The 23,614-nt window shown below is 48.7% G+C and overlaps 9 protein-coding genes across 9 annotated transcripts; 3 read left to right on the top strand and 6 right to left on the bottom strand.

The window, feature by feature from the left end:
• Positions 1-61: 61 nt before the first annotated feature.
• On the bottom strand, positions 62-1,181 carry FOBCDRAFT_297663 (ClpP/crotonase-like domain-containing protein; the record flags this gene model as incomplete). Its single annotated transcript, XM_031187670.3, has 2 exons — positions 157-1,181; positions 62-120 (listed from the first exon to the last, which is right to left on the bottom strand). The coding sequence occupies exons 1-2, from the start codon at positions 1,166-1,168 to the stop codon at positions 62-64; spliced, it is 1,071 nt and encodes a 356-aa protein (XP_031034935.3). The 5' UTR covers positions 1,169-1,181.
• Positions 1,182-1,427: 246 nt separating this feature from the next.
• On the bottom strand, positions 1,428-2,011 carry FOBCDRAFT_252549 (uncharacterized protein; the record flags this gene model as incomplete). Its single annotated transcript, XM_059610995.1, has 2 exons — positions 1,608-2,011; positions 1,428-1,568 (listed from the first exon to the last, which is right to left on the bottom strand). The coding sequence occupies exons 1-2, from the start codon at positions 1,983-1,985 to the stop codon at positions 1,428-1,430; spliced, it is 519 nt and encodes a 172-aa protein (XP_059465662.1). The 5' UTR covers positions 1,986-2,011.
• A 781-nt stretch (positions 2,012-2,792) lies between these two features.
• FOBCDRAFT_242943 (uncharacterized protein) lies at positions 2,793-3,983 on the top strand (the record flags this gene model as incomplete). Its single annotated transcript, XM_031187672.3, has 4 exons — positions 2,793-3,108; positions 3,158-3,234; positions 3,285-3,653; positions 3,699-3,983. The coding sequence occupies 4 exons, from the start codon at positions 2,793-2,795 to the stop codon at positions 3,981-3,983; spliced, it is 1,047 nt and encodes a 348-aa protein (XP_031034937.3).
• Positions 3,984-4,129: 146 nt separating this feature from the next.
• On the bottom strand, positions 4,130-6,391 carry FOBCDRAFT_278524 (uncharacterized protein; the record flags this gene model as incomplete). Its single annotated transcript, XM_031187673.2, has 1 exon — positions 4,130-6,391. The coding sequence occupies one exon, from the start codon at positions 6,389-6,391 to the stop codon at positions 4,130-4,132; it is 2,262 nt and encodes a 753-aa protein (XP_031034938.2).
• Positions 6,392-9,104: 2,713 nt separating this feature from the next.
• FOBCDRAFT_278523 (uncharacterized protein) lies at positions 9,105-11,213 on the top strand (the record flags this gene model as incomplete). Its single annotated transcript, XM_031187674.2, has 4 exons — positions 9,105-9,967; positions 10,022-10,160; positions 10,211-10,515; positions 10,568-11,213. The coding sequence occupies 4 exons, from the start codon at positions 9,105-9,107 to the stop codon at positions 11,211-11,213; spliced, it is 1,953 nt and encodes a 650-aa protein (XP_031034939.2).
• An 812-nt stretch (positions 11,214-12,025) lies between these two features.
• On the bottom strand, positions 12,026-14,376 carry FOBCDRAFT_242941 (uncharacterized protein; the record flags this gene model as incomplete). The annotated part of the gene is made up of 8 exons (XM_059610499.1): positions 12,026-12,152; positions 12,204-12,315; positions 12,366-12,484; positions 12,535-13,388; positions 13,436-13,558; positions 13,605-13,623; positions 13,670-13,899; positions 13,948-14,376. 8 exons carry the CDS (start codon positions 14,374-14,376, stop codon positions 12,026-12,028), a joined length of 2,013 nt encoding a protein of 670 aa, XP_059465661.1.
• Positions 14,377-15,501: 1,125 nt separating this feature from the next.
• On the bottom strand, positions 15,502-19,035 carry FOBCDRAFT_252548 (uncharacterized protein). Its single transcript, XM_031187676.3, has 3 exons — positions 16,960-19,035; positions 16,178-16,563; positions 15,502-16,088 (listed from the first exon to the last, which is right to left on the bottom strand). Exons 1-3 carry the CDS (start codon positions 18,907-18,909, stop codon positions 15,677-15,679), a joined length of 2,748 nt encoding a protein of 915 aa, XP_031034941.2. The 5' UTR covers positions 18,910-19,035; the 3' UTR covers positions 15,502-15,676.
• Positions 19,036-20,124: 1,089 nt separating this feature from the next.
• On the top strand, positions 20,125-21,986 carry FOBCDRAFT_141097 (uncharacterized protein; the record flags this gene model as incomplete). Its single annotated transcript, XM_059608117.1, has 2 exons — positions 20,125-21,289; positions 21,334-21,986. The coding sequence occupies 2 exons, from the start codon at positions 20,125-20,127 to the stop codon at positions 21,984-21,986; spliced, it is 1,818 nt and encodes a 605-aa protein (XP_059465660.1).
• An 882-nt stretch (positions 21,987-22,868) lies between these two features.
• Positions 22,869-23,369, bottom strand: FOBCDRAFT_50505 (uncharacterized protein). The gene is made up of 2 exons (XM_059612226.1): positions 23,310-23,369; positions 22,869-23,261 (listed from the first exon to the last, which is right to left on the bottom strand). The coding sequence occupies exons 1-2, from the start codon at positions 23,352-23,354 to the stop codon at positions 22,983-22,985; spliced, it is 324 nt and encodes a 107-aa protein (XP_059465659.1). The 5' UTR covers positions 23,355-23,369; the 3' UTR covers positions 22,869-22,982.
• Between the last annotated feature and the right edge of the window lie 245 nt (positions 23,370-23,614).

The raw sequence follows: 23,614 nt of genomic DNA, 5'->3' as shown, positions 1-23,614 counted from the left end.
GACTCTGCTGTCTCAATTCGTGTTGAGCTATGTAATAAAAGCAAGGTTTCAGTCACATGTCTTAGCTACGATCTGTCGTGGGAGGACGATCTCCGTCAGTCTCGGGAGTCGCGATCTCAGCTGTAGATTCATCAGCTTCAGTTGTAGCAGCTTAACCCTCGGTAACAGGATCGGCGATTTTAGTTGCAGAAGCATCATCAACCGTCGTCTCCTCCGCCTCATGTTCACCATTACTTATCCAGACCGCCTCCCTTTTCTCCAAAAACGCAGCAATACCCTCCTTAGCATCCTCACTCTTGGCATGCAGCGCCATAACTCTAGCCGCAAATTGGGTAGCCTGATCGTATCCATCACCATACGTTTTTCCAAATCCAAACTGCGACCAGTATGCCCATTTTCCTACAGCCTGCTGCTGAGGCGACATTGAAGCTAGCCGCTCAATCACAGCTGCCACACGTTTTTCAAGAGCCTCCTCTGGATCTTCGCCTGGTGAGACTTTGACAACGTCGACGGCGTCTGGGTAGTCTGATGCTTTGATTGGTTCTGCTGTGGCGAGGAGTCGATATGTCGCCGCGGCGGGAAAACGTCGTGAAATTGCTGTTGAGGGACTAGTGCATGGTAATCCGATCTTTGCTCCTGGGAGAGCAAATTGGGTGTCTGGTAGAACAATAGGGAAGTCGGTGCTCATGGCAAGTTGGAATCCAGCAGCTGTCGCAAGCCCTTGGATTGGACAAACAACTGGGACAGGGCTCCTCCGAATGGTCATCATGACATCGGAGCAAAGGTTAAACAGAGTCTTGACATCATCCCGACTCATCTTAGACAGCTCTTTGAGATCATGGCCTGATGAGAAGACAGGCCCTTCGCTTCTAAGGACCAGAACATCAGGTGCACCAACACGTTGTTTCTTCCATTCAGATGCGCTGACGAGCCAGCCCCAACGCTTCCATTGCTTCGAGGTCGGATCTTGTAAGGCCTCTTCGAGCTCTTCGAGAGCGTTAGGGGTGAATTTGGGGAGCAGGCCCATTCGCCTGGTAGGTCGTAACGTGAGGGCGCTGTCGAGCTGGGACTTGAGGTCTTTGAGCACGGGGATGCTGAGGGCGTTGCGCTTGGTGGGGTTTGAGAGACGGATGTAGGCGACTCTTGGGGGGAGTTTTGGGAACGGCATTTTGGTTGAGTTTGTGATATATTCGTGTTTATGTGATGAGAGATGTCGGATTCCGATGATGACTTTGGTGGTTGATGATATGATGTGAGTTTGGTGGCTAACCCCGCACTTTCTGTTGTCCGCTCAACCTCGGGCAGTACATACATAACCGTGATTTAACGAGAATTGAAATGCAGTAGTGACCACCATAGAAACACTGTCAAAAAGAAATCCCCTACATCTCTATTCTTCCTTCTTCTCTCCGTTCTCCTCCTCGTATCTAGGATTTCCTCTTCCTCTCCTCTCCATAATCGCCCTCGACTCCCCTCTCTTCCCCTCTCTTCCCCTCCGTAACCTTCATCCCCATAACCCTCTCATAGAACGGAACACTCTTCTCCCAATCGCCCGTAGCAAGCATACTCTTTCTCAAATGAGGCATTGACTCCGAAACTTCATTTACACATTCCATAAGCCATGTGCCTAGTCCTTCGCTGCGGTAGGCGGGGGAGACCCAGACATCGGTTATGTAGAGAACTGTTGTGAAGTCTGTGATGCAGCGCGCTATGCCGATGAACTTTGGACCGGAGGGTTTCCTCTTGGTGGGATTACCGGGAGACGGGGGTGGTGAGTCTTGATCTGTGTCGTAGAGTCCGAAGCAGAGGCAATTGTCAAGCATTTCGCGGGTCGCGTCTTCTGGGAGAGGTTTCGCCCAGTAAATTTCGTCGGAGGTGAAGACTTTGATGACCTCATTGACTGGGATCAATGAGGGGTCAGTTGAGATGAGAAACTCGTCTCGTCTCCATGACTTTTGTCGTAGCTGAGAAGCTGCTGTGGCCATTTTGTGAATTTCAAAGGAGGTTGATGATGTTGACTTTGGGTTGAGAGTTTTAACGGCCTGGCGTGACTTTGATGGATCCGCCTGCCATATCCGTCTGTACTAGCTCTTTGCAGCAAACTGAAAAGGTACGAGACTCTCCCGAATAATCTTTCAGGATGTTCCAAGGGTGATATTACTCAATAACAACCCCTCTGAGTTGGGGTTTCAAACGCATTTATTGATGTGAGCGTTCGAGATTTTGGTGAGGACCGCTTTGAATGAGAGGACTGGTGCTCAAAATACAGAGCCAGGATAGTGTACTTTCACCATTCACCACAAGACAAAGAGAACATAACCATCCATTCTCTCGGGAAACCAGATTCGACAACAGTCTTTAACAGATCGTATCGCGCTTTGAGCAGTTAAAACAATCAAACTGCGCAAGATAACGTTGCTGAAGTCTTAAGCCTGACTAAGCCCTCAAGGATGAAATTGCGCCATTGTTATCAAGATTGAGCAAGCAGTTGATCAACATCGGAAAACATCTTCCCCTCCATAGCGTGGCATCTCATGCGGAGAAGTCAATCACGACATCGCTATTTCCATTGATATGTCAGCGTATCAAATGTCGCGCATATATATCAACTTGACTATCTTCCTCCAGCCCTCATTTCGAGACAATAACTTGCACCCAAACCTGTAAACTCAGCCAGTATTCAACAAGATGCCATCTGCTATCTCAGAGATTCCCCAGTACTCCTACGTCCCAGAGACAAAGGAAGATCTCGACTGGGCAGACTGTACCTCCCCTCATCCCCTCTTCCCCATATGTATCTGACCCTCCCAGTGGCAAACATTGATCTGTCAAAATATGGTACTCCCGAAGGCAACGCTGAGCTCGCGCAAACGCTCATCGAAGCAATCCGCACCAAAGGCTTTTTCTACGTAACCAAGTTTGGCATTCCTCAATCTGCCATTGACAGACAATTCGCTCTTGGCAATGCCTTTTATAACCTCCCCATCGAAGAGAAGCTCAAATATGTTCCTGATCTTGATGCGGGAGAGTATAATGGCTACAGACCAGGTGGACGAAGGATCCTGTCGGGTGGTGTGAAGGAGAAGACTGAGGTTTGGAATATGGCTAGTAAGTTGATCTATTGATCAAATGAACTTGCAGTACTGACTTAGTGTAGCCGATAATGGGAAGATCACCCAGCCTGTACCAAAGCTGTTGAAGGATCATATCGATGAGATCACCTCTTTCGCAAAGGTAACCCATTCACCCTCGTTGACCCCAACCATACTGACACTCGACTCAAGGACTTGCACGAGAAAGTCCTCGACCCTCTCTACCATCTCACAGCCCTCGCCCTCCAAATCCCAGAAGACCATCTCGTCAACCTGCACAAATGGGGAACTCACAACGAATCCCACCTTCGCTACATGAAATACGGAAAGTTCTCCCCCCAAGAGATTGAGAAACTCGAAGATGGTCTTTGGTCTCGCGGCCATACTGATCTTGGCTCATATACTCTTCTCTTCCGTCAGCCTGTAGCGGGTCTTCAGATCAAGGATCACAAGACTGGTGATTGGAAGTGGGCTAAGCCGCTTGATGGAAGTTTGACGGTTAATGCTTGTGATGCGTTGAGTTTTCTTACAGGGGGTTATGTTCAGTCTACCATCCATCGAGTACGTCAAACCCTTCTCGCTTGTTTAACAGACTAACAGGTTTAGGTATCTGTTCCTCCTAAGGATCAACGTGACGTAGACCGTCTTGGTCTTTTGTATTTCTCCCGCGCTGAGAACGATCTTGTGCTCAAGACTATTGACTCGCCTCTTTTGAAGCGTGAAGGTTTCACTCAGAATGAGTTTGAGAGGGGAAACCATCCTGTCCCGACTATGGGAGAGTTTACAACGTTGAAGCAGACGTGGCAGCAGTCGCAGAAGAGAGGAATTACGTATGATGAGTTGGAGGGACAGCAGATTCTGCCTGGTTTCCATGGAAGAAGCTTTAAGTAGTTCTGAATACTTCATAGTAGGCCAGAAAGGTCCAACTACGAATTACAAAAAGCACATTTAGCTCATGATTGATTTGATATTCATTTCGCCATTAACGAATATATTATTCTGCTCTTGGTGTTAATTACAGCTCCAAGCGATGTTCTCTACCGTCTACGAATCTTGTTATCAGCACATGTCGACAACCCATACAAATGTTCATCAGAACCTGTTGACTTGGCCCACTTCGCAACATCACCATCCCTCATCCCATTACTCGACACAGTCTCCACAACAACGCTAGTTTCTGGCGAAATAATCTGCGACACAGCATGCCACGCATTACCAAGTATAGAACTCTTTGTAGAAGCCATGAACATGATAATAGTCATTAACGTAAGAGCCAAGTGCAGGATGACACCCGACAGAATAACGATCAAGCCCGTCCATTTATTCGGGATGAGAACCTGTTTGACGTTGATCGTTGTGACGGACTGCTGCTGAGTGAAATATGGTAGAATATCGTGGAAGATCATCTGGTAGAAACGAAAGAACAGTTCCTGGACCGCTCGTGCTGGATCATCCGTTTCTTGAAGAACACCTTGAAAAAGATGTGAATGCTCAGGGTGCGCAGGCCAATTCGCTACTGTATCGAACCACCCTTGCAAGGCATCGTTGTTGAAGGTCCATCCACCGGAAATACTGTAATCGAAAAGACTGAAATGAATCATTTGGTAGACCCACTCGTCCCACCCAGCAACCCCTGTATCTGCCAAAGATGCTGGCCCTGAGAGTATCTTGAGGTCGAGGATGCCTCTTGCTTCAGTATCAGAGGGCGATACACCTACGCCGAGCTGTTTCAGAAACTCTGTCCCGTTCTTGCCCTGTAGTGTCTTCCACTTCGCAATCGATGTGGGTTCGGATGGTATCGCTCGACCTGTCATGGTGACGTTGTACAGAAGCGGTGTGTTCTGGCTGAGGAAGCAGACGCTCGCTTGGAAGAGTTGAGTCCCGTCCTCACTCGTCGCAGTCGTCCACGGACCTTTTCTCTTTGACTTTGTCATTTGCATATCATCAGGAATCGTCGCATTCAACCACGTGTTTGTATCCTCGTCGTAAGTGGGTCTCAGCTTGCTCAGAGCATCGCTCGCGTTGAGGAGAAGTACTGGATGAAAGTTGTAAGGATGGCGTGAAAGGGGGTTCTTGAGACTTTCGCTTTTTGGGGCTAAGTGTTTCAGGTTGAAACTGCAGAACGATATTGGCCAGGATGTGGAGTTCGTCTGATCCCATTCGTTGTTGATACGGCACGACAGTGTCGCTGGATAGGAACCGTTGATGCTAGGTCCTGACTCCCAACCAGTCGAGCTGTTGAATTCTGCTTGGAGATAAAGACCTTCCGTAGCATTGTTTCCAGTGTATATATACTCCAGCGTCGCATTGTTGAGGGTTGGTGCAACACATGCTGTCCTCGTGTTGCTGACAATCGTAGTCCCAGAGTAATACTCAAGAGAAGTTCTGTTGTCAACATTGGCCATCGGTATCATGGCTCGATAAACATCTCCAGTGTCTGCCACATCCTTAGGCGCAAGTTTCTGGCTCGAGGGACGCGTCTCGGCAAATCGCCAGTGTGCTGACGGCTTGGACTGCCAGTAGGATACACCAGAGAACACAGCTGTGTCCTTGGATATATCAAACCCAACATAAATTGACTTTGAGACCATTGGTGCAGCGATTGGAAGCGTCTTGAAGTCGAAAAGCAAGATGGTGGACGTGAAAGTCATGGCAAGGCTTAGGAGGAAACTAAAGAGTAAGATGATACAGTGGAAAAGGGTTTTCCTGTTACTCTTTGTAATCAGGAAGATATCCCAAGGGCTTGCATCACAACCAAAAGCTCTGGAAATTGACAATCTCGCCAGGTCAGAAAGTCGACAACCGGCGGTTTCAAGGACAATGGCTGCCATAGAAGCAGCAGCGAGACAAGTCTGAAGATCCATCGATACTCGAATTGCGGCGGAACAAAGCGTTGCAACTTGCGCTGCGTAGTTGTCAAAGATGATTTTGTCCCATTCTTTGGCTCGGGGCTGTCTGTTTCGAGCTTTTTCGGCGCCCTGCCAGAGATAGACGAGAAGAGCGCATGAGACGAGAATAACGATTGTTCCGAGGATGATGATGGTCATTCCCGTTTTTCCCAGTCTTCTTCGCAAAGGCTGGCGCTGTACTGGTCGTTGAACGAAGCCTGTTGGGGCATTTTGATGCATGAGGTGTTGGCTGGCTTCGAACTCGATGTTTGTTGGAAATGGTGCAGGCTTTCCGGTGGTGAAGTAGCCATAGCTAGACGGATCATTGGGGTTTAAAGTTGAATGATACGTTGAAGACCCATCTGATCCCATCTCGTAGACGCCTTGGTGGACTTGGCTATACTGCGCCATGATAACTACCTTCACCTTCAGTCACAGAAAGTCTGATGCAAAAGTAACATGGAATGCATGCGTCGGGGGGGTTAGGGACAAGGATATTAACCCGGCTGTTTGCAAGGGCAAACTCAATGGCATGCGTGAGGCTGAATCGACCAGTCTAGCTAACGCCATTTCTTTATTTTAAGCTTATTCTAGTAGTGCAGCCAAGCGCTACTTGCCCCGATAGAGCCTCTGATCTTTTCAGCTGGATCAGCCATTTCTTGGCTCTGGACAAAATTGGGAAGATGGTTACTCCGATTGGGCTATGTCGCGCGTGATCGCGATGGATTTGGTGGTCTGGATCTGTGGTTCGGGGATGATCTCCGTCGCTTACCGGAAGGTTGGACGTCACTGGGGCGAATGTTTCAGCACCAGGTTTTTTGCTAGGTGATGCAGCCATTATGCTTGGGAAACTCTTGTGATGGAATTAATTACAAAGCCTGCGGTTTGCGTCTTATAATAATCATGCAAGCATTCTGGTGAGAATTGTAGCTAGGCATGATGATGATCTGGCACGGGAGACCCAATGGCAGGTTAGGATGACCCGGTGATGGTTCTGAGAATTGAGTCAAACACTGGACAGCGTATACTTCGCTCGATCGGTAGCTGACTAAGAGACTCTCGTTATGTCACAAAAAATGCTTATCATATTGGCGCGCCCGAGAGACTTTCTCGCATTGTAAAGCACCACTGATACATCACCTGAAATACAGGACATTCTACTGGTTTAACCTCAAGAACTGGCCAAGAGCTGAAGAAAAATCGTAGATTGAGCCGGGCTAGTCTATTACCGGACAAAAGGGAACGTTGACCATCCGTGGGTCTTCTGATATTACTTATGTACTGTTCGTCTTTTCTTTTCTCAGCTTGACTCAGCTAGAGTGCCTTAGTCCCAATTGATTGGGTCCGCGGAGATGCTTCCCAACAATGAAGTCTCAGACCATTTAAATCCATCGAGCTTTGCAGAGATATGACAATTGTAAAGATTTCATCTACAATTAGCCCCTCAAAGCAGTCCACTTGACTCTAATAGACTTTTTAAATTTCTATAATCTGAAAGCTTTCGTCCAGTATCCCAGCTTTGCCTACACATTACTCTCCAAACAGCAAGGTGTTATATTCTGATCACAGCGTAAGCGAAATTCAAGTATGATGCAAACTTTTCAAGTGGCTGGCTGAGGCTGAGGGGGTGAGTTCTGGACCGGCCTGCTTATTTGGGCCGACTCTTGTTGGTTGCTGTTGGTTGTTGGTTCCGGTTTAGAGCTCTGATTGGTCTAGTCAAGCGAACTATTGGCGGTGGCTTTCATGCTCCCCTTTCTAATCCGCTCTCGTTTGATGGAACTCCTCCCTATTAAATTCATGATGCTTACCGACGAATCGAGATTTGTTCCTGTATCGGGTAATGGGGTACTTGCATTTGCTTCTGTAAGCGATGTACCAGGGAAAGTCATCGTGGATCCTGGCTTTGGTCCAGAGCTTGGGCTTGTCGTGCGCTTCAGTAAGTTGAATCCTTGAGAAGCTCCACTGATGAAAATCACCCCGGGATCATTAGGCATTAATACGAGAGCTGAACTTGCAGAAAGTAACACTAAATTGGTTCTTAATAATGATAATAGCTGGGCAGTCATTAAGCTCGAGTATTAGATGATTGATTAATGGTCGAACCTTATACCTTAACGGGATAACATAATTACCGTGTTCTTGTACTAATTCTATGTAGTTAATACAGAGAAACGAATTCCGATATAGGATGACATTGATCTAGGCGGTGAAGATGAGCTCGACATTGCGACGAGTCATGGAAGTCTGTCTTATGGTGATGTTGTTGGTGGATGTCAACCTTATAGGGCACGCCTGAAAAGTGGAGGGTACAGTACGTGGGCCTACCAAAACACTGTGACTTTAAATACTCATAATAGTAAAAAAGAACATCTTGGTAGCCTACCTTAAATAAGTCTATTTAGAATACTAAAATAGGTTAAGTACTATATAAGGCTTATTTAAATTAGTTCTGTTATTAAATTAAACTTATATATAGCTTTGTATTTAATAATAGATTTTATTATTTAATATTTTATTTATAATAAATAAGTACAAAATGTATCATAAGTATTATATAAACGACTATCTTAGTATGTTAGTTATATTTGGTTAATATTTATTAATCCTTTTATAGCATTTTAAAGGTATACCTTGACCTTAGGATATAGAGGTCCTATTAATCTAACAGCCGTAGATGAAATGTTGCCTAATGCCGGGGCTCGCAAATCTTAGCGTAACCAGGCCCCCTGGCCCTCCCCTAACAGCCCTATTATCCAACCGTAACATGATCAACGTTTGATCAACAGGGTCCAAACCCGACCAGTCGCACTAATGCAGGTACCTCAACCCGCCCCGCCAGCAACACACGATATTTCCAATACTATTGTCAATAGCTCAAACACCATTGACTTCTCAGCCATGCTATTTCGAAAAGCATGGAAGCCACCAACACATAAGCTTAACATACATGACGATCAAATTTGCTAGGGGCCTGCCATTCGGAAATAGCGTCAGGGTGTAATGAATCTAGACCTTGGTAGGAGGATGGATATAAGGAGGTTTCTCTCTGTGTTTACTTGGGAATCTTCATCGCGCTTTCACTCTTTTTCGCGCAGTCACTCGTTTATCTGTCATTCGTTTTGCGATGTTGTTTCACAAGGTGTTTCTAGCCGCGGCTGCGGTTGCTACAACCTACGCTGGGCCATGCAAGCCTGTGAGTTCCAAGGCGTCTGTTTCTTCGTCTGCCGACGCCAGCATTCCCTCTTCAACTGAAACAGTTGAAATCTCAGATGCGACTCGTACTGCCACTTCCGAGTCTTCTGGTACAGAGGAAGCCACTTCATCTGTGACTATTGGCTCTGAGACCGTCACGTCTGGGGGCTCCACCACGTTGGCTACGCTACTGTCCAACTCTGGATCTGTTTCTGAAGGTCGCTCCACTTCTGAAACTGGTTCTCGAAGCAGTGATGTGTTGGTCTCCACCAGTGAGACAGAGACTCTTGGACCTTCTACTGATACTGCTGTTACTGGTATCACGACTGGTACTACCGACGTGAATCCAACGACTCAATCTACTACCGCGCCTACCACCGATGATACCACCGATGCTACTGCAACTGGTACTACTACGACTGAACTGACGGGGCAGGCCACAACTGACCCTGCCACTCAATCGTCGACTGAGCCAACCACTGAACCTACCGATGGGCCTACTACTGGCACGGCTACGACTGATTCTCCCACGACTCTCCCAACGACCGACGACACAACTGGGTCTGCCACGCAGCCAACAACCGATACTATTGAGCCTACCAGTGGTGCCATCACTGACCCTTCAACAACTCAGCATAGCACGACCGAGGGTACAACCACTGAGGCTACAACCGCTGCGCCGACTTCTACCTCTGAGTTCTGCTATGACAATGCATATGTCATCTCAATGTTGGCCTTTGACCCAGTTGCCTCTCCCTTCTGTGTCAGTTACCTGTCTATGACCACGCATACCATGTAAGTTCCCTACTTCAACAAACCTTAAACTCTCACTCATGACGTTCCGTACAGAACCGATTACGCAACAACCGATCCCACAAACGTGTACCAAGTCGATGTCGCCACCATCACCGCCGATGCTCTCACGCGTATTGAGACTAACTACGATGGCATAACTGCAATCGTGACAGAGTACAAGACGAATACTGAGGTGAGATGCACTGACCATACTTGGAGAGCGTGTAGTAACCATTGTGATAGTGGTCAGAGGCAACCGTTACTTCAACGCGATCGATCGAAACAATCACATGCCTTGACACCGCATACTCCTACACTGCCCCAGTTCCTACTTTCGACCGAGGCGGCCCCTATCGAGAGAAGCGTGGCCAGGATGAGATTGAGATTCCTGAGGCGATACCATCTGACTGGACTGAGGCTCAAACCTCTGATATCTGCTCGTGTCTTGATCTCGAAGAACCTACGGCTCATACAACAATCACTGAGACAGTTGAGCCCACGACTTTCATCACAGCTTCTACAGATGTTGTTACTCCCATTGAAGAATAGTAATTCTCCTACCATTTTTCTTTTTTCCATTTCAGAGCTAATTGTAAACAGTACCAAAGTTATCACTACTACGTCAGTCAGTGTCTTTACTTCAACCGTTACTGAGAAGAAGACCTCGACTGTCACCGCTTGGGTTGTCGAGACTACCTTTGCTGATAACAACGACATTGCCTATCGTCGATTCAACTGCCCTTTCGACGCCAACATCTACGACGATGGTTTCACCACCAATTACTTCAAAGGCAAAACCCCGCTATCGTCAGGCAACACGCAGACCCTCCAATTTAGCACCTGCAGCACTCTCTCCCTCTCCGGCAGTGGAACATTCGATCCTTCTCAAGTAGCGCTTCTCTACAACGCATACTTCTACGCCAAAGAGACAGGAATGTATACGTTCTCTGTTCCTGATACGATTGATAACTGGGGTTATCTTTGGGTCAAGGATGCAGCGTATACGTGGAACGTCAACGCCTGGGCTATCCAGGGGACGCGAACGGGACAGAACTCTCAGTTGTGGAAGGGAGGTTCGTATCAGATTCAGTTGAAACAGGGTGATGCTATCCCGTTTACGTATCTTTGGGCGAATGGAGGTGGTTGCGCTGGAAATGATTTGAGTGTGAGGACGCCAAGTGGAGAGTCTATTCCTGGCATGGCTGGGTCGACTGTCAAGGCCTGCCATCTGAACAAGTTCACTTAGGTTTGTTGGTTTTAATTATTCATCTGTATATTAATTATAATAGACTTACTTCTGTACTTACTCACACCTGAATGGCGTCTCTAGAGCTCCAGAATGATTATCATGTATGTAGGTTCAGACTACAATTACCTTACCAACCCATAGTCCGCATCATAGCGATAAGGTTGAATGCCAATCAATGTCGCCTATATCAAAAGACCATCAATCTCGTTTGAGATGATGTCCTTACCGCGTAGTCGAAAGGGACACTAGATTATTGAGAACTAAAGCTACTGGGAGATGATCGTACTTGCCGACTCTGTTTTGCCTCTTGTTTAATAACCTATACCGGATACCAACTTCGGATGCCTGGAGCCATAGGAATAGTGCCGAAGGCAAAACTGGTTCCACAAAGACTTGCCATGTCAGCGAGTCAACTAGATTTCCTCACTTAGAACATCCCTTTTGTCATGTAAAACCTAGCTTTACCAACTGCATCATCACATTTGCTCCAAATTTGACTGGCTCTACCGCTTTTCAATTTCAAACGCATCTGCTGGTCTTAAATCAAGTGGTAGCTAGGTAACCCCTTGCATGTCTCACAACCTGACTACCCCACGCTTGTCAGTCCCTTTGTCATGAAGGGTATATATCCCATACAGCAAGCGAGGATAAGCTGCTTAGCAGGATTGACAACAGCTTAATCTTGAACGCTCTCCGGAGTCACGATGTGGCAAAACCAATCAAGCGCAAAATAATCAAAGTCAATTTCACTAAGACTCAATAAACTGCACCGAGTCGAAAGACAAGGCCGCATCCCTGCAATCCCCTCCCTAGTGCTTCCAGAGCTTGAAAGCCTGGTTAGCACCACCATGACCGTTGTAGGTCAGGAAAGCTGTGCCATTCGTAGTGTTGCCGCCCGACAGATCAAGGTACGTCTCGTCCTTAGCATTGCGGAATCTAAATCCCTCATCAGTTTGTAGTTCATACATAAGATGTTGAGTCACCTACCGGACTTGAGTGCTATCAGTGACGTTCTCGACTGTTGCGCCCTGAAGATCCCACTGAGCTGCAAGGTCAGAGACATCGCGGTTTCTCTCGCACTTGACAGTCTGTCCGTGTCCTATATCCTTCGTAAGTAATCTGGTCTGTTGTGTAGAGTTGTGTACTTACCAGCTGAAAAGAGGACAAAGCTGTTGCCCGCGTTCTTGATGATGACCCGCGTGTTAGAGCCTGGAACTGAAAAGATCTCCCAGATCTGGTTGGAGTTCCACTTGTACGATCCATCGGAGCTAACAGAAATTAGTTGTCATCACGATTTGTCGAGGAGGGAAGTACTTACATAGCATGAACAGGAGGGTTCTGGCCACCTGCGCCGTTGAGGTCGAAGAAGACATTCTTGTTGCCGCTTGAACTCTCACTTCGAATGTTGCACTTGAAGCGGAGCTTAGGCTCAGGGGCAGCAGTAGGAGCAGGAGTAACATGACCTTCATGCATGTGAGTTCGCAGCTCCTTCGCCCTGTCCTTCAACTCCGTCTCCAGATTGTCAAAGGCAAGTGTCTTCTCCTTGATGGTGTTGTTGAGCTTTATGATCTCGTCAGCCTGCTCGCTGATTGTCTTGCTCTTTTTCTTGGCAAGCGCTTCGAGATCCTTGACGTCTGCTTGGGCCTGTTCGAGCTGGCACTGGAGGTCGTTCTTGGCCTTCTCCAGCTTTTCGATGGTCTCGTCCTTCTGCTTGTTCTCACCTCGGAGTCTATCGCCTTCTCGCTTCTCAACTTCGAGTTGGGCTTCGAGGGTGGCGATGCGAGCGGTGAGATCAACGATCTTGGCGGCTTCAGCCTTGAGACGAGCCTCGGCGTCTCTAAGATCAGTCGTCGTCTGGTCAAACTTCTTCTGCACCTCGGCCTTGGAAGCTCGCTCGTATTCAAGCTGAGAAACTAGTCGGTCAATCGTCTTGTGGTCTTCATCATCGTGTTTCTTGCCGTTCGCGAGGTCTTCATCTCTCTTCTTGAGATCGGCAGCATGAGCTGCTTGAGCGTCGGCGAGTCTCTTGGTCAGATCAACGGTCTTGGCTTTCTCGACATTGAGATCATCGATTAGCTTCTTGATCTCCTTCCTGAGCTCGCTGTTCTCCGTGGTAGCGGCATTGAGCTGTTCGCCTCGAGCATGGAAGTCGGCATCGAGTGCTTTGAATCGCTGTGGTCGTTAGCCAATGTTAGTTCAAGTCAATAGAGGTTACTTACATCCTCAGCGTACTTGGCGAGGTAGCCAGCCTGATCGGCAAAGGCGATGGTATGTCGCAGAGTGTCAATGAGGTTCTTGGGGAAAGGAAGGGGTCCTAGAATGCGAGGGAGAGACGGCTGAGGCTGGGGAAGGCGGACTTCGACCTCGGTCTTCTCGGGAGGAGAATACTCTGGGGGGGGTCCAGTCACTGAATGGCGGTTAGCATTGAAATGGGTCTGTGGCCTCAGACTTACTGGGAGTGGCGATCAATCAAGGCGGAGAGATTGTACTCGCCAAGATCCTGGTTGGCCTCGGGTCCTTTCATGTGGACAGCAAGCTTCTCCGTCGTCTCATCCCAGGTACACGTGATATCGTAGTATGAGTGATAAGAGAACTTGACACCTTTTCCAGCCCCAGGAAGCATCTTCTGGGACTCGGCGCGGAAGGACGGGGACTTTTCAGTACCAGTGTCATCATGAGTCCACTGCCAAAGCGAAAGAACAGGCTTTCCATCACCGAATCCCTAGGGGACGATGAAAATACTCATCTCGTCACTAGCATACTTGGACCAAGAAATTTTACCAGTCCAGATCCTTGCAGCTCCAGTGGCCTGCTCGCCCTTAGACTGCCAGATACGCTTGAACGACATGTTGCTCTTGGCGCCAGCGGGGTTTGACATGACAACGTCGAGTTTGCCGTAGACGTCGTGGGAGGTGATCTCCCAGCTGTAGTAGGAAGCCTTGGCGATGAAGGTGTCATCGCCGCTGGGAGTCTTGGAGACCTTCTCGATGGCGGACTTTTGGAAGAAGTTGGCCTTCTTGGTGCCCTGAGCATCTTTTGTCCATTGGGAAAAGAGATAGGCGGTGTCGCCAACGCGGACTGGACCGTCAGGCAGGATTATAACGAAGGTCTCGCTATCGCCGTAGGGCTTCCAGTCGAGACGGCCTTCGTAGACGAACATTGTGATGAGTGAGAAGATAAGATTGTCAGAAAAGGGTAGACGATGAATCGATAGAATTGAAGAGTTGTTGATGATGAGAATGATGGTAGCTGCAAGTAGAGCAACTATATATAGTCAAACCTCGAACTTTGGCTTCACGTAAAATACTTAGTGAAGTCTTCGAACTGAGTTCAGAGGTCCATGGATTCCACATTTCGACCCATATCCGTTCCCTCTGGAATTCACTTCAATAATTCTCTGCATGTCTTTGCCTATCACCAGCTGAGAAGTTCTGTGGCTACATGAAGCATGCATGTTCTGTGATATTAGACGCCTTGCCGTTGTTCAGGGATAATGAAATCGTGACTAAGACTCAAAGGAGAGTCCCCGCCGAAACATGGCTCACGAGTATCGCACCATTGGAATTTCAGGTGATGCGCTTTGATATTCGTGGCGCCGACTCGGCAATCACATGATTCGCCTCCGAACGGGACATAGAAACGCTTTGATGATATAGATGGATCTAGGCCATGCATGTCGCTCCAGGCCGATCCCTGGGGTTCCGAAAGAGGGAAATTCATGGGGAAGTGGAGAGCTGATGGTTTTTGTTTCGGGCTGGCTGAGCTGAGACGTACAGAAAGGAATGGATCTATCGAACGCGTGGTTAGCGCTGTGGCTTGCAGGCGACTGTGCATAGCCGTGTCTGAAAAGGGCAGCATCGTTCCTGGGCATCATGAATACATCGAGTTCATTTCTGCATTTGAAAGTTTCATGCAAGCTGCAGGCTTTGGTTTCGTGGCATTGAAAGGTTTCTGAGAAAGAACAGCCAAGTGTTGAAGGAAGGGGAAATGCAAATCAGAACTAACGAGGTCTGACTAGCTTAGATACACGACTCAACCTATGTCTATAGGCTGGTAATAAAAAATTGATAATAGTGATAATATATTGATCCGTGACCTGAAGGCCACGATGAACTTACAAAGCGACGCAGGCTATTTTGTCCTTTATAAAGCAAACCTGCACGGCTCTATTGAACATCCCTCCATTCCAGAGTAGCATTTCTGCCAGTATCAGTTACGGTAGATTTAAACTCCCGGGCTATGTTAGACGATCCTTAGTGTTTTAGATACTGAGTAGGTTGAAAGGTTCTTCAGAAATGGCTGGTTATTTATTGATCCCTGTTGCAGGAAGCTGTTGGATGTTTCATTCTCGCAAAGCCAGAACATAAGAGAATTGTCTATTTGACCCAAACGCCATTTTTGTCTAAATTATCAAACCCAAGTCTATCCCAACCTTGAACAAAAGAAACCCTCCCAAGTAATCAAGCAGCCTGAGCAACAGCATACCCAACCCTCTCTCCAACCTCCATCTTGCCCTCACTCTCATGCCTCTCCCTCTCCTTGACCTCAGCCATCCTATTCAAGAAGCTCAAATACGTCTGCCACCCCACCGCCACAACACCATGGAACAATGGCCTCCACCCAATCGACAAAAACGAGAAACTAAACGCCGTGACCATGGGCCATAATTTGCAGGAGTTGATAATACTGGTTGGCACGGTGTCTTTGACGCGCTCGATTGTCCCGGGAATGTCGCAACCGGACAGCAGGGCTTGGGCGCCGAAGAAATATGTGTTGAAGATTGGCGTGAAGACGACTTGGCCGACGGTTACTTTTGTGGCGAGGGAGAGAAGGCGGGAGGAGTAGTTGAAGTTGTGGGAGAGAAACATGAACCTGGACAGAATATTAATATCAAACTGTAAAGTTGCTCACCCTCGGCCTCACTCATACTCTCACTATAACTAGGAAAAAGAAAGACTCACCACTTATAATTCGGTATAGCAGCAACACACCCAATAACCGCATTCCTCAACGTCCTAACAGGATCATACTCATTGCCACTAACATACTGCGCACTCAGATCCCCAGCGATGTAAATCACCACCGCGGTGGCAACCTGTGTTTTATACGGACTCTTATTCTGCGCACGCGCATAAGCCTGAACAGCTGTTGTCAAAGGTCCGAGGCGCTGCCATAGAGGCAGTGGGGCGACGGTGGCGGGCACAGGGATGGGGTCTTTTTTAGGGGGCGAGGTTTGGAAGCGCCGTTGGAGGTGGCGGAGGGGATGTTTGAATGCTGGGCGGAGGATGAGTATTGTCATTATGTGTGAGTGAGGGTATATGTGATGGTGATGTGTAAGTGAGAGAGTCTGGGGTTGTATAAGTATGGGGAGTGAAAGGGATGCGAGATTATTGAGATGAGATTGGATCTTGATAAGCGGTTTCGAACGGCCGAACTCGGACGGTAATTCCGAATGAGAAAAAAAAAAATGAGTGATTGATTAGATTGGTTGGTGTGGAGATCAGTATTTATCGGCTATCGAATCGGTACTTACTCAGAAAGGCAAGTCATCACGGCCACCCGCCCTCACTGACAACCTCAACCTCAATATGAATATGAATTAAATAATAATATGCTAAACAAAGGAAAATGCCAGTGAATGTCCGTCCAAACTCCTATTCCCATGCCATGTTTAGAAAAACTCCTCCTCCTCCTCATCCAACAACCCCATCCCACTATCCCTCCCCCTCAACCTCTTACTCACCCTCCTCATACCCCCCTGCCTCTGCACAACCTCTGACTCTTCTTTTCTCGGCGTCAAAAACTCCTGACTCATCTTGACCACCCTCTCCAACTCCTCCTTCATCGCATCGATAACCTCCTTCGCCTTGACCCGCTCCTCATCAACTTCCCTCCTCAAGCCACCGTTCTCAACTCGTAGTCCACAGATTTTATCATGTGCAGAGCGGAGAGATTCATTCAGCTTGTCGATCTCACTGCGGTACTTCGTAACGCTTGCGTCGCGCGCTGCGAGTGCTGAGCCGTGCTTTTTGTTAAGTTCGGAGATTGTTTGTGTGTTGGTGGTTTGAAGGCTGATGATTTGGGCTTGAAGATCGGAGGAGCGGGAGAGGGCGGCTGAGAGTTTGCTTTCGAGAGAGGCGATGGTGTCTTCTTTGCGGGTGAGGATCTTGTGCTTGACTTCTAGTTGCACAGCATACTCGTCATTGGCATCATGGGCTTCGCGCTCCATTCGTTGAACGAGATCTTCCAGCTCTGAAATGTCGCGGATATACCCGTCAACAGCACCCTTGAGCCTCTGATTCGCAACCTCGAGCTCCCGTATCCTCGCAATCTTGTCACTGATGAGTTTCTCAGCCTTTCCCATCTCTGCTTTCAAACCATCCATGACAGTAACTCTTGCATCCAATTGCTTCCGTAGAGATAGCTCGATCTCGTGATACTCATCTATAGCATCCTCATCTTCCTTTGCGCGCTTCGCCATATCCCGGAGACGTGTAAGCATGAGATCTAGGACTTCTGCGCCGTGCGAGGATAGGGGGAGGGTGATTTCCCCGGGAGTCAGGTACTCGAGCTCTAGGCGGGCAGCGCGGAAGTTGGTGATGAGGGTTGTTATCATTTCGCTGGCGTCGGAGCCAGTGAAGCCGAGTTTTGTGATGGAGGATGTGAGGGTTTGAAGAGCACATGTTCTGTCGGACATTGCTTGGAGCATGGCGTCAATCTGTGCCTCGAGACCTGATTGATCTCGGGGTGTAAAGTCCGATAACTTGTCGCTAAGGCGTCCACTGAGAGTTTTGTAAGACTCGAGAGTGTCAGTCAACTTTGTCACCTCCAACTGAAGCGACGAAACTTCCTCCTCTAACTGCAGCTGCTTGGGATCCGGCAAACAAGCCTGAACACCAACCATAGCCGTTGTCTCAACCGGCTCAAAGATCGGTGTTCCAGGTACAGTAGGACTCGTAGCAGGCGGCGTCATAAACGAAGTACGCGCTCTCGAAGGCGTACTGCAAATGAACTGCGCCATAGTCTCATCCCCAAACTGATCCTCATCGGGCGTCATGTCCATGAAATCCTGAGAAAACTTCTCCCGCGCTGCAAGGGTCCAGTTATACCCTCTACTCTGATCCATAGCGCGACCTGATCGTTTGGACAGCTCATCTTGAAGATCTTGGATCTGCTTCTCAAGATCCCAAATACGATCTGTGTCGATGACAATAGTCGCATTCTGCAATTCGTAGATCTCGCGATCACGCGCTTTTAGTTCATTTCTCAACTTCTCAATTTCCTCTTTTGCTTCTTGATTCCGACGGCGCTTTTCTTGTTGAATCGTGTTCATCTCCTCGCTCAGACCATTGCGACGAATTCTTCGCTGGACGCGACCGTCGAGGACTTGTCGCAGTGGCAAAAAAGTGACTTCACCGCTTTCAGGGAGCGCTGGACTTGAGCGGATTGTGCTGGGGGTTGTTTGGATAGGTAGGGATGAGTGACGCCGGCGTTTGGGTGTTGCGACTGTGAAGCGATTGATCATGGGGGTTAATCCGGATGAAGAGGCGCCTGGGTCGGAGAAGCGGACTCGTCGGTTGGCGCCTCGCTTGGGGGTCTTGGAGGGCATAGGAGATGAGGGCATGTCTGGCTCTGGTTTGATGCTGTTGCGACGGGAGCGTCTTATTGCGATGGGGAGATGAATGTCTTCCATGATGAGTGCGTATGGCAATTGAATGAGACGTCAAGCAGTTTACGAAGAAGACTCATAAAGTAAAGCGACCACCCAAGACGAATAAAACAAGTCCAATGAACTGAACAAGTCATGAATAACAGATCAACAAAACAGCGAACCCCTCGCATTTAAAAAAAAAAACACAAGTCCCAGCATAACAAAAACATCCCCAGGCCATCATTTACACAACCTCCAGGCATAATGTTTACCTTTTCCCCTTTACAGCCTAGCGCGTAAACTCGGGAGGAATGAGAACCAATTGGTTTTGCTACATGCAGGGTCTCGCAAAACGGCCGCTGGAGAATTGTATGGGGCCGTGAATTCGGGCCATGTTTTTTGGTGGGAGCGGTCGTGTTTTTGGGCCATAGGATTCACGGTGCTTGTTTGTTTGGGGGGTCCACTGTAGATTTCGGGGGGATTGAAGGGGCAACGGGTGATCTGTTGATGTTGTGAGACGATAATGCATTGTTTTGTGTTGGAGAGTATTGCATGTTGGATAGTTGCAATTGATGAGATACACTGTCTGTGTTATTTGCAGCCTCAATGTGAGGGTGTCTTGACATACGGGATGACCCGCCACCCGGTCGATCTGACACCCAAGATCCATCACCCAGATGACAGGGCAATTGAAGCCATTCCCAAACTGCTATTTCCCTTCTGTCGCAATCTCCTTCTGGGCGCTTACCCAGACTCTCGGGTCCCAGACCTCCTTTTACTGATTGGTCACATTTAATATCCTCCAACATCTCTATCGCACTCTTAACAATCCATTTCGAGCATGCTTCCGCTGCACAAACCACTCCATTCAAATTCTCGTGATACTCACTCTTGGTGTTGTCCGCCAACCAATCTTACCGAGCTGACTAATCCCCTTCCATTCCTCACCGACGCGTCCTTCACCTTATTCCACTAACGTTAGCATCCTCCCACTGACTCTCATCTCATCGCTCACTCATGCCATCTCAGACAAAATGCCCACTCCTTCAAAACATGTCAAATTCGTCGCCTCAGATCCCTCGCGCGGCGGTCTCCCCATGAAACGCAAACAGGTCCAACACGCTTGCGCATCATGTCGCAAAAAAAAGGTGAGCATCTATTACCCAAGGTATATTTGGAGAGAGTGGGGGCTGATTGAGTAGAGGCGCTGTGTTCATGCTGAAGATGCAGTCGATGAGACGTCGCCTCCCGTGGAAGATGAGACATCCCGGTCAACGTGAGTGGGCCTCTACCGCTGCTCTGGTTCAATTCCCCAAGGTGATCTCAATTAACATCACCAGATCACTACCCTTGCAAACACAACGAACTGCTCTCCCAGACTCATCGCTTCAATATGCAAACTCAACCGCAAATGCAAGTCCTGCTGCGCCAACTCCAAGGCGCGAATCAGGAAGCACGCCAAACCAATCATCCCGCTTCGTAGGGGATCTCAACCCAGAGGGCATGTTCATGGAAGCCACAGGCTCAGCGTCCATTCGCGAGACGTCGCAGAAAGGAGATGTGGGAATATGGCTTTCTTCTAATAATCCTGGACAAGCGAGTCAATTCATTACTTCTCGGCCGCCGCCCATAATGGACCAGTTTTTACTACCGTTTGTGAAAGAGCATTGTCTCTCGTGTCTTCCGCCACATCAAGACTACCTCAAACTAAAGGCGTTGTATTTGGACAAGATTCATCCTATCATGCCGATTATACCGGAGACGACGCTGGAGGGCGATGAGCCGGCGAGTGTGGTGTTGAAACAGCTCATTTGTCTAGCCGCATCTACAGATCCAAGCATGGCGCGGTATCTACATCTCCAAAACAAAGGCGATGATCTTCTCCCCTGCCAAGACTTCATGCAGTCCATCTCCTCCGCCGTCCGCGCAATTCTCGAAACAAGCATCATTACCGACAGAGTCCTTCACATCCGCGCCCTCATCCTTTTATCCCTCTACACCCAGCCCAGCTCCTCCGAAGAAGCAGATCTCCCCGCGCAACTCGGCGGCCGCGCTATTCACCACATCCAAACGCTAGGTCTTCACCTGCTCAGGTACGACGCGCCGAATTGTGAGGAGCTGGAAACGCTGTTCTGTGCGGTCTGGGCGGTTGATCGGATTAATGCGGCGGTGTATGGAAGGCCGTGTCTCATGCATGAGAGGGATATAGGCGCGAATCTGGATGGGTGTATTAGGAAGAGACCGCCGTGCTTCAGGTTGTTTTTGAGTGTGGTGCAGTGGTTGGATCAGGTTATTGAGCTGTATCGCCCGGGACCGAGTGCTGAGGCGAGCGGGTTGGATAAGATTGCTTATATTGATCTTCCGGTTCTGGAGGCCATGATCGTCAATGCTGATGCGCTCAAAGTACCGGGTTCACTAATTGGTAAGTCATCCGTTCGATCAAAAGTACCTAGCTAATGGTTACAGCAACGATCGAAACCTTTTATCACGCCGTGATTATTTTATCGTGTCGGCTTCCACGACCGGGTACACTTACAGCAGCATCTACACTCCCTCCACCATCTGCCAACGCCCGTCGCTCCCTAGCAGCAGAACGCATCGCCTGCGCCGTCCTGCGCGACCATCTATCCCCAATGCCCTTCGTCCCCTACGCCGTATGTCTCGCCCTAAGCGTAGAGTACCGCAAGATGCGCCACTCTCGCCTCCCCATGTTTCGCTCCCGCGCCATGCACGCATTCCGTCGCAACTGCGAAATGCTCAGAAAATTCGGCGATTACTTCTGGAGCGCCAACGTGGTAGCGGGGTTGGGCGAGCGGGTGCTGAAGGAGATGGAACGGGCTGCTAACACGCTTACACGGGAATCACCGCCGCCGGTTGAAGGCACGCCGGCGCTGGTGAATCCAGTGGCTGTGACGAATCCAAGCATGGTTAATGCTGTGCCGAGCGTGGAACAGGCCGTGGACTTTTCACTGATCGATGCGATTTCTGGGGCGGATGTGTTTGGGGCTATTGATCCGAGTTTTAACTTGGGGGCTGTGGAGGATGCGCTGGAGGCGAATCTGGATATCGGGCTGCCGATGAATTGGGTTGATTGGGGGCAGTATGCTACGTTGTCGTGAGCACAGCTCATCCGTCGTCAGCTGAATCTTTGACGATTGGTGGTGATCTTTGATGACTGGTTGGTGATTTGGTGTTGGAGGTGTCTTACGCCCGTCATTATTTTTGGCGACGGCTAAAAACTTACTTTGGTGATATTTGGCGCGGCTATTTCCAGAGTTTTGGTAAGACGATGACCACGCGTGAGATGACAGAAGCTCACGGTCAGCGACAAGCACCTGGGCTATAAAACTGGCTTTGTTACTGGTTTGGAATGCATTTCGCTCTCAAACATCAGTTACCATGTGGAAAACGTCATCGAAAGATACCAGCATTGAGATCGTCGCTCTTCTCGACGACAACGACGACGCTACGAGTACACATATCCAGCACACTACGCCAAGACATCATCGATTTGCACGTCGCAAGATGAGCTTGGAGAAATGGGGGCAATTATCGGCGTTAATTGGGAGGGATATGAACATGGTGGCGTGTTTGTTTGCCGTGTAAGCTGTAACAGGGACATGGCTTTTGCAATAATAGACGATTCAGCAATGAGCGAAAAGATATGGAGCGGCAAAGGGTATGATTGGCAGCCCGTAGGCGCGGTAATGTACAGTAGAGCGACCGTTCATGTTTCCAAACGACTCTTGCTAACGGCGCAGATAGATAAGGGTCCATCGACCAGAAAATCTTCCCGATTTTGCGCCGTCCCGGTCGCAGACCATCGTCCTGGGTTGTGTGGGTTGTATGGAGGATCAAGTAGAGCGCTGTCTGCTCGGCTCAACTGAGCGACTCAATCGTCCTCAATAAATACTGTCCATCTCCTCGTTGACCAGTTCAAGATCCCGTGTATGGTTGTAGCATTCGAGATTCGTATCGCACGAGTTGGTAGGTAATCGCTTGTTCCATTCACTTATCCAACATCCTCCAATCCAACTCTTGTGCCTCCCACCATCACATCCAATCGTTGTTAATCGCAGAGTAACCGGGTATCATAAATCATTAATCCATCTCTTTCACTTCCTCGTTATATCCGTCGGCTTCCCCCGAAACTGATTCTTGATCTCATCCAGAAAATGCTTCGCAAACTGTGAATTTTTACCAGATGTATTCGGATCCGCCGTCGCCTCGCCCGGTGCCAAAGGCTCGTGCGGATTTCGTCCGTGTTGCTTCTCGTGGATGGTCTTGTGGATGCGTGTTACTGCGCGGTGGAAACCCGGTTGGCGGAGGATCTGAGATATGTTAGATTGGGATGGGGATTGAGGATGGAGGCGTACGGATGCGACGATGTGATCCTGGGATTTGTTAGTAAGGGCACTTATTGGGGGAGAGGGAAGACGGACTTCGAAGGATTGGATTGCGCGGAGGAGCCACCAGTGTGCAGCCATTTTGGTGAAGAAGACGGTAAATTGAAGATGCTGAATTCAAGATGGAGATGAAGTGGCGGCGTTAGTGGCACGGGAAATGGAGGGGCGGACAAGGATGACAAATGGATCTTGTGTGACAGCTTGACTACAGTTTCAGCTACAGCTACCCTGAACTTGACATGAGCCAATCAAGCACTCATCAATGCTCAAAAGCTTGAGATCATTTAAGAGCTTAGAATAACTTGTCAAAACTATCCTAAGTTTAGCACAGACTTATCCTA

The sequence above is a fragment of the Fusarium oxysporum genome, chromosome VIII, assembly GCF_013085055.1.
Source record: "Fusarium oxysporum Fo47 chromosome VIII, complete sequence".
Taxonomy (NCBI): domain Eukaryota; kingdom Fungi; phylum Ascomycota; class Sordariomycetes; order Hypocreales; family Nectriaceae; genus Fusarium; species Fusarium oxysporum.
The sequence above is the reverse complement of the archived record's forward strand: the minus strand, read 5'-3'. Positions and strand labels throughout refer to the sequence as shown.

Excerpts from the sequence above, each read along its gene's own strand:
- FOBCDRAFT_252548 (XM_031187676.3), bottom strand. The coding sequence starts at position 18,909 with ATGGAAGACATTCATCTCCCCATCGCAATAAGACGCTCCCGTCGCAAC. Across the intron at positions 16,564-16,959 it reads GGCAGGGGGGTATGAGGAGG|ACTCTCTCACTTACACATCA; the intron begins GTGAGTAAGAGG and ends ATACAACCCCAG. Across the intron at positions 16,089-16,177 it reads GCTATACCGAATTATAAGTG|GTTCATGTTTCTCTCCCACA; the intron begins GTGAGTCTTTCT and ends TATTCTGTCCAG.
- FOBCDRAFT_50505 (XM_059612226.1), bottom strand. The coding sequence starts at position 23,354 with ATGGCTGCACACTGGTGGCTCCTCCGCGCAATCCAATCCTTCGAA. Across the intron at positions 23,262-23,309 it reads GCGCAATCCAATCCTTCGAA|GATCACATCGTCGCATCCGT; the intron begins GTCCGTCTTCCC and ends AACAAATCCCAG.